The sequence below is a fragment of the Pipistrellus kuhlii genome, unplaced genomic scaffold (assembly GCF_014108245.1).
Source record: "Pipistrellus kuhlii isolate mPipKuh1 unplaced genomic scaffold, mPipKuh1.p scaffold_m20_p_3, whole genome shotgun sequence".
In the NCBI taxonomy this organism is placed as follows: domain Eukaryota; kingdom Metazoa; phylum Chordata; class Mammalia; order Chiroptera; family Vespertilionidae; genus Pipistrellus; species Pipistrellus kuhlii.
The window spans coordinates 52475260-52484094 of NW_023425529.1; the positions used below are offsets into that span (position 1 = coordinate 52475260).

An 8835-nucleotide genomic window follows, 5' to 3' on the forward strand; every position below is an offset into this window, starting at 1 on the left:
ATGGCAGAGTAAGACATTCAAATATAGTCTTTTTGATTCTAAAATGTATAATCCTGCCAAAACCAGTTTGGCTCAGTGGATAGAGCGTCAGCCTGCAGACTGAAGGGTCTTGGGGGTTCAATTCCGGTCAAGGGCATGTACCTTGGTTGCGGGCACATCCCAAGTAGGGGGTGTGAAGGAAGCAACTGATCAATGTTTCTCTCTCATTGATGTTTCTAACTCTCTGTAAAAAAAAAAAAAAAAAATCAATAAAATAGCCAAAACTGGTTTGGCTCAGTGGATAGAGTGTTGGCCTGCGGATTAAAAGGTCCCAGGTTCGATTCCTGTCAAGTGCATGTACATTGGCTGTGGGCACGACCCCAGAGGGGGGCTGCAAGAGGCAGCTGATCGATGTTTCTAGCTTTCTATCCGTCTCTCTTCCTCTCTGTAAAAAAATCAATAAAATATATTTTAAAAAGAAATAAAATGTATAAATATAATCCTTCCACTATATTTTATTACATTTTCATAAGCATTAAGTAATTTAAATTATAGGTAGAGGTGTATTATTATTATTTTCTACATATCTCATGAATTCCTTATACTATAGAAATTAGGTCCCATGTATTATAATAGTAGCATTGGGCCACTAATAATTTCACAGATCCATAACTGACATATTTCAAAGGGGCCTTAAAATCATGCTGTACCAACTAACAACAAAAAAGCAATGGTAAATGTTTTTATAAAATCACTGGACTTGTTTTATCTTCATTGCTGATGTCTTCTAAGAGACTTTTAGTAGGGTCTGTAGTGTCCTATTGCTTAGGGCTACCTAGAAAAACAACAGCATGAAAAATGTCTCATTCAATGTTTCCATCATTCCTGAAATAAAGATGTATTCTTTAAGCTCTGCTATTATATTGTTCTAAAACTCCTTGCAGTTTAAATCTTTTTTTGCTGTTTAAACCATAATGAAGAGAAGGATTGTCTGGAAAGAAAACCTGAATAATTCAGACCTCTCTTGGGAGAAAACAAAGTAAATCTCTCTGGAATCTATATAGTTGCAGAATCACTGGGTCATTACACAACTCTATGCTTCACTTTGATGTGTAGATTTCCAAGATCCATGAACATAAAGAAAACATTTTATAACTCTTGCAAGAAACTGATATAAGTAAAAATGATCAAAATATAAAGTTAAGATCCATATTTTTTAAAATTTAATTTGTCCTTTAAAAAAGCAGCATGTTTGAAATGTCTTAGCTTTCTAAAACCATTCCATTATTAGGAAGCTTGAGAAAGGACCCAGAGGCTGCTTAATATTTTTACTTTTTTCATGAAATTGTTCTTTATCAACCTTGCACTCTGTCAATAAATATAAACAATATATTTAACGTTGAAATCTGTTAATAAATATAAAAAACAAATAAAGAAAATATAAAACATGTATGTTTTCCCTGCTATCATCCTTGATTTTTTTTTTTTTTTTTTTTTTTTTTTTTTTTTTTTTATCTATACCACTTGTTTGGAAAAGATATCCAAACTCTTTCTTAGAAAAGTTTCCCACCATACGAATATATTTCATTTTAAATATCTAGGACCCACAAATATATTGTCTATCAAGGATTATTTTTGCTATAATTCTCAAGGTATAAGATTAATTTATTAAATTCAGTTTATGTCTATCATTTAGTAAATATCTTTTATAGAGTAGACTGACATGAACCTTCAGAGTAGTTTAGCTTCCATAGCATTTTGCTTGTGCTTCCAAAAAGAATACAGTGACTCAGATTAATCAATTTGCAAAATTCATGCCCATGTTAAAGTGAAACTTTCCAGGTACTTTAGGATAAAGGTCATAGTTTTATTTGTTATAATTTTGTAATTTAAATAACTTTAGTTGGGTAAGACAGTTCATCGGAGTCCCCAGAACTCATTATCATCTTAGAATGAATTTGTTTCACGCATTTATATTTAACTATATCTACCCCTTGCAGGCATTTAAGTTTCAGCCCTGGAAGAGTCTTATTTATAATGAAAAAAACTAATGCTCCTAGAGATTAAATAACGTGGCCAAGGTTAACCAGTTAGTGGCACAGAGCCAGAATCAAAATCCAAGTATACTGGCCCTTTGTACAGACATTGTATTCATTTCACGACTTTTTCATTCTCTTGTTAGGACCTAATGTTTGTCTAAAATGGGGGGCTTTTTTGTTTGTTTTTTAAGTTTTAAAAACTGCATTGTGGCACTTAAAATTTTTTATTCATATCTCAAGTTTCAAAATATCATTAACAGAATGCTGTTTGGTGTCTGAGCTACTCCCCCACTTTCCCACTGCTTTTTGTCGTTCAGAGAGCTTGTAAACGGAGAAGGGAGTTACAAAATTACCAAAAAAAAAAGAATGAAGGCTTTAGAGTGGTAAAAAAAAAAAGGGGGTGGGGGTTGCGGGAGTTATAAGAGGAAGTGACTGTAGAGGAAGCACAAGACAGAAAAAGTGAAACAGTGAAGACCAAAGTTAGGAAGAGTTGAGAAATAGATAGCTAGGCCATCAATCCTTGTTCTTTAAGGGATGTGCTTATTCTGGCAGATTCTTCCTTAGGCTCATGTAACTAACACCAAACAAAACTGTGAAATAGGCAAAGCTTGTCTTAGACTTCTTTGTACTTTCTTACATTCAGCTTTATTTAAAAACTAGAGGCCCGATGCACAAAATTTGTGCAAGAGTAGGCCTTCCTTCCCCCCATTGCTGGCACTGGCTTCCTTCTAGCACCCGGACTGGGCTTCCTTCACAGCCGCGGCTTTGTCTGGAAGATCATCCGGTCTAAATAGCATATTATGCTTTTATTATTATTGATGCAGTGCTTTTTCTTCTTTCTCTTGTCCATCTAAGGCTAAAAAGGGCTCTAATTTGACACCTTCATTTTAAGCCTTACTATCTCCTGGAGTGTTCAGATTCAAGTTCTCTCTCTCTCATTTTTTATTATTGATAGTATTACAGATGTCCCCCATTCTCCCCTGCCCTGTGCCTCCCTCCTCCCAGCCCCTGCCTTACCCCAGCCCTTCACCAAAGTATTGTCTTTGCCCATGGGCTATGTATATAAATTCTTTGGTTAATCTCTTCCTATCCTCCCTAACTCCCTTCCCCTCTGAGTCTATCATTCTGTTTCTACATCCATGTCTCTGGACCTATTTTGTCAGTCAGCTTATTTTATTTGTTAGATTCCACAAATAAGTGAGATAATGTGATATTTGTCTTTCACTGACTGGCTTATTTCACTTAGCATAATAATCTCCAAGTCCATCCATGCTGTCTCAAAAGGTAAGAGATCCTTCTATTTTATGGCTGCATAGTATTCCATTTGTATATGTACCACAGCTTTAAAAATATATATTTATACTTTTTTTTTTTTTTACTGATTTCAGAGAGGAAGGGAGAAGGGAGAGAGAGAGAAACATCAATGATGAGAGAGAATCATTGATCAGCTGCCTCCTGCACATCCCTGACTAGGGATTAAGCCTGCAACCCAGACATGTATCCTGACCAGGAATCAAACTGTGCCCTATTGGCCGAGCAATATCTCAGCTTTTTTATCCACTTATCTACTAATGGGCACTTGGGCTGTTTTCAGATTTTAGCTACTGTAAATAGCTCTGCTATGAACACAGGGGTGCATATATTATTTCTGATTGGTGTTTCGGGATCCTTAGGATATCCTAAGAATAAGATTGATCACTAGGTCAAATGAAAGTTCCATTTTTATTTTTTAAAATAATTTTTTAAGTTGATTTCAGAGAGGAAGGTAGAGAAACATCAATGATGAGAGAGAATGATTGCCTTCTGCACACCCCATCTAGGGATTGAGATTGCAACCCTGGGCATGTGCCCTTGACCAGAATTGAACTTGAGACCCTTAGTCAGCAGACTGTTGCTCTTTACAGTGAGTCAAACCAGCTAGGGCTATTTTTATTCTTTGAGGAAATTCTATAGTTTTTCATAGTGGCTGCAACATTCTGCATTCCCATCAGCAATCTACTAGGGTTCCCTTTTCTCCACATCCTCACCAGCACTTTTGTTTGCTGATTTATTGATGGTAGCCATTCTGGCAGATGTGAAGTGATACCTCATGGTCATTTTAATTAGAATCTCTCTGATGATTAGTGATGCTGAGTATTTTTTTCATGTCCATTGGCCATCTGTAGATCTACTTTGGAGAAGTGTCTATTCAGGTCCCATGTCCACTTTTTAATTGAATTATTTGTCTTCCTTTTTTTGAGTTGTATGAGTTCCTCATATATTTTGAAAATTAACCCCCTATGAGATGTAACATCAGCAAATATGTTCTCCCATACAGTGGGCTCCCTTTTAATTTTGATGATGGTTTCTTTTGCTGTGCATATGTTTTTTAGTTTGATGTAGTCCCATTTATTTTTTTTCCTTTATTTCTCTTGCTCTAGGAGATATATCAGCAAAATTCTGCTCCATGAGATGTCTGAGATTTTATTGCCTATGTGCTCTTCTAGAATTTTCTTCTAGGTTTCATAACTTACATTTAAGTCTTTTATACATTTTGAATTTATTCTTATGTAGGGTGTAAGTTGGTGCTCTAGTTTCATTTTTTTGCATGAACCTGTCCAATTTTCCCAACACCATTTATTGAAGAGACTGTCTTTACCTCAATGTATGCTCTTGCCTCCTTTGTCAATTATTAATTGACTGTAAAGGCATGGGTTGATTTTTAAACTCTGTTCTGTTTCAGGCTGTTTTAATTACAATGGCTTTGTAGTATAGTTTGACATCCAGTATTGTGATCCCTTCAACTTTGTTTTTCTTTATCAAGAGTGCTGTGACTATTTGGGGTCTTTTTGGTTACAAAAACCTTTTTGGAATATTTGTCCTAGATCTGTGAAATATGCTGTTGGTATTTAAATAGGGATTACATTGATTTTATATATTGCTTTGGATAGTATGGACATTTTAATTATATCAATTCTTCCCAATAATTCCCTTCTCTGCTTACCAATGTTTAAATGATTCCTTTGATAGAGGTTCTTGTACTTAATAATTAAGAGATAGGATTAGAGCCACTCTACCAACTCAAGGAGACTTAGCTACCAAGTACATAGAAACAAACCTAGGGAAACAGCCAAAATGTGAAGACAAAGAAACAAGCCACAAATGGATGAAAGCAAAATACTGGATATAGAGTTCAAAGCCATGGTTATAATGTTACTCAAGAATCTTCTAGAAATGTCCAAGAAATTTAATGAGACCTTAAAGGATATGGAAAAGGACCAATAAGAATTAAGCATATACTGATTGAAATAATGAATAATATACAGAGATTCAATAGCAGACTATCAGACCCCAAGAATCAAGTCAACGATTTGAAATACAAAGAAGCAAAAAGCACCCAACCAGAAAAGCAAAAAGAATCCAAAAATATGAAGATAGTGTAAGGAGCCTCTGGGACAATTTCAAGTGTACCAACATCAGAATTATGGGGGTGCCAGAAGAAGAGATAGAGCAAGATATTGAAAACCTATTTGAAGAAAAGAATGACTGAAAACTTCCCCTACCTGGTGAAAGAAATAAACTTACAAGTCCAGGAAGAGCAGAGAAACCCAAACAAGAGGAATCCAAAGAGGACCACACCAAGAAACATCATAATTAAAATGCCAAGGGCAAAAGACAAAGAGAGCATCTTAAAAGCAGCAAGAGAAAAACAGTTAGTTACCTATAAGGGCGTACCCATTGACTGTCAGATGATTTCTCAAGAGAAACTATGCCGGCCAGAAAGGAGTGGCAAGAAACATACAAAGTGATGAGTAGATCACTAGAAAGTTGATAACTACAATCATATCATAAGGGTCAGTAGAAAAATCAAAACTTTTAGATTCTGGAGCTAGACTGCTTGGTTTCAACTTTGGGTTCTGCCACGTGCCTCAATTTTTCGCCTACAGAATGGCAATAATAATACTTCATAGAGTTGCTCTGAGGATTGTTAATAAACTGTTTAGAATCACACTTGGTACTTTGTAAGTGCTTCTTAAATACTGTAACTATTATTTCTATCCTGACTCAAGGCAACTAGTTACATCTACAAAACGACCTCAGAAATCTGATGTGCAATTTAAATTGAAATCAAACTTGCATACTTATATCCTCTTAATTCAGTGTTTTGAACATGGTACAAATGAAGAAAAAGTTATTTTACTTTATTGCATAGATACAGGCTTCAATATTTCAAACATGCATTTTCTTTGAAAGGAAACTGGACAGCAGAGTGTACATAAGGCATCACTTATCAATTATATTATGTATACATAACAGAAAACATGGTTTTGCCTTCATAATTGTAATAATTTTTTCAACAACTTTATTGAGAGATAATTTATATACAGTACAACTCATCCTGTCACCAGTAAACAATATTAGTGTTTACTGATTGGCTATTATATCCCAGGCAATAAACACTAATATTTCATTTAATCTTCATAAAAATCCTTTAAATTAGATATTATCATCCCAAATTTTATAATTAAAATAAAAGTTAAGTACTTTGGCTCTGGCTGGGTAATTCAGTTAGAGCATCGCCCTAAAACAATCCCCAGTCAGGGCACATACAGGAAGTAACCAATAAATGCATGAATAAGTGAAACAACAAATCAATGTTTCTCTCCCCTTTCTCTTTCTTTCTCTCTCTCTCTCTCATCAATAAATTTTAAATATGTTTTGAAGTTAAGTACTTTGCAGCTAAAGGTTGAGGTGAGGTTTGAACTCATGTTCATAACTCCAATATTCTTCTCATATCATGTTGTCTCTCTGGAAATTTACTTGCCTTTCTTTTAGAGGTTGGCTGGGAAGTGGGGATACGAAGGGGGTGGGTCTGAAGAATGTGACCCTTTTAAAAAATATATATATTTTATTGATTTTTTTACAGAGAGGAAGGGGGAGGAATAGAGAGTTAGAAACATCGATGAGAGAGAGACATCAATCAGCTGCCTCCTGCACACCCCCCACCTGGGATGTGCCTGCAGCCAATGTACTATACATGCCCTTGACCGGAATGAACCTGGGACCTTTCAGTCTGCAGACCGAAATTCTATACACTGAGCCAAACCGGTTTCGGCAGAATGTGACCCTTTGAAGGTACTCATGGTTAGAGAAAGGTTAAATTTTTTTAACCTGGCTAAAGAAAAGTCAAATAATATAAGAAATAACAGTAACTAGCAGTTGTTTTCAGAATCCCAAAGCAAGGATGACATGATACTGTAAAACAGTATTATTATGAAATAAATAAGCAATCATGCTATACACATAAATCATAATGCCAATATATACTTTAATTTAAAATGATTCAGTACTTCTTACTAGCATAATTACACCCACCTTTATTGCATTCCTACCAAATGAGTTAGTGCAGACATTAAAAATAGGAAAACAAGAGAAATCATACCAAAATCGTTATCCACCTTTTACATTTTTCACATCATTTATAGTTTCCTAAAGTAAAATCTCTGTATATCTCCATGTTTGGAAACACACATTTTTGCCACAATTCATTTATTAAACAAATACTTATGTCAGATGGTACTTATATGTTAGGCAGCACTATGGTATCCACCAAGTGTACAGAGGTTAAAAAATAACTAAATGAATGAATGAATAAATAAATAAACTTAAAAAGATGGACCCAGTCCCCAGTGCAGCCCAATTTATCGTTTTAGTTCAGGCTGTCACAAGAAACAGCGAGTGTGCTATAGTTGATCAACAGCACGTGGGGTTTGTAATTTGGGTCAAAAGCTTGCCTCTCTCTACTTTGTGACCTTGGCATTTGGTTTTTGGAAGACCTTGACTTCCCCCTTTGTAACAACTGACTTCAAATAAAAGTTGGCATTCTCTTTTTTCTCAGGTGTGCACACCCTGGAGAAGATGCGGCAAAAGAAACGTCCCTATGACATCCAGGTGAGAGGCGTTTCCGCATGTTTTCTCCCCCTTGAGTACCTGGCATCATTCGGTTCCCATTTTCCCATTTCACACCGATTCCGCCCGGGAGCAGGGACCTGCTTCTCCCTGCAGCCCGGCTGCCTGGGTGTGCCCGGGGCGCCGCACAAAGAGCTGCCAAAGAGCATGCACCTACGACGGGCATGGGGGCGCAGGAAAGTGCCCGGGAAGGGCCCTGCGGCCAAGCGTTCGGATCCTGATTGTGCTTTCCTTTGGGCCCACACGAGCTCGGGCTCCGCGGCTGGCAGCAAAAAGACCAGCCGCCGAGTTGTTAACATTCCTGCCATATCTCAGCCCTGCCCACGCCTCCCCTCCCCACCCTTCCCCGTCCCCCAGGCAGGAGTGGTTGCGCAAACAGGGGTTTTCTGGCATTTCTGGGAAAGAGGTAGGAGAAGGCCGAAGTGGAGGGCCGCCGGGGCAGTGGCTCCGCCCCGGGGAGAGGGGGGGACCCCGGAGAGCTAGCCTCAGGGGGCCCCGGGGGGGGGGGGGGGGGCGGGAAAGAGGCCGAGGAGGGATGCAGGGCGAGCGGGCGCCGGTGGAGGGCAGCCGAACCCCGCGTAGCCGTGACTCCGCCCCCCTTCTACCCCCACGTGACATCTCTTTTGGTTTCGACCTGCCGCCTGGGCGGGGCCCCCGGACGCCGTTCCCACAATGCTCCGGGGCGTGCCGCCGCCGCCGCCGCCGCCGCCAACACCACCGCCGCCGCCGCCGCCGCTGCCTCCGCCTCCGCTGCCGCTAGTGGAAGAAGATGGCGGAAGGCGGAGCGGCGGATCTGGACATCCAGCGGTCTGACATCGCGGCGCTGCTCAAAACCTCGCTCCGGAAAGGGGACACCTGGTGAGGGAAA

At 38.6% G+C, this 8835-nt stretch overlaps 1 protein-coding gene across 15 annotated transcripts in view; it reads left to right on the plus strand.

Annotated features, from left to right (window-relative positions):
- The first annotated feature begins 8683 nt into the window (after positions 1 to 8683).
- USP15 (ubiquitin specific peptidase 15) overlaps positions 8684 to 8835 on the plus strand; it is a 116899-nt gene continuing 116747 nt past the window's right edge. For all 15 annotated transcript variants that reach the window (XR_004990913.2, XR_006742861.1, XR_006742862.1 and 12 more), the window contains exon 1: positions 8684 to 8825. Coding sequence is in view for 12 of the 15 variants with exons in the window: in XM_036455027.2 (XP_036310920.1) it covers positions 8737 to 8825 (89 nt within the window). In the remaining 3 variants the exon portion in view is untranslated. The remainder of the gene's footprint in view (positions 8826 to 8835) is intronic.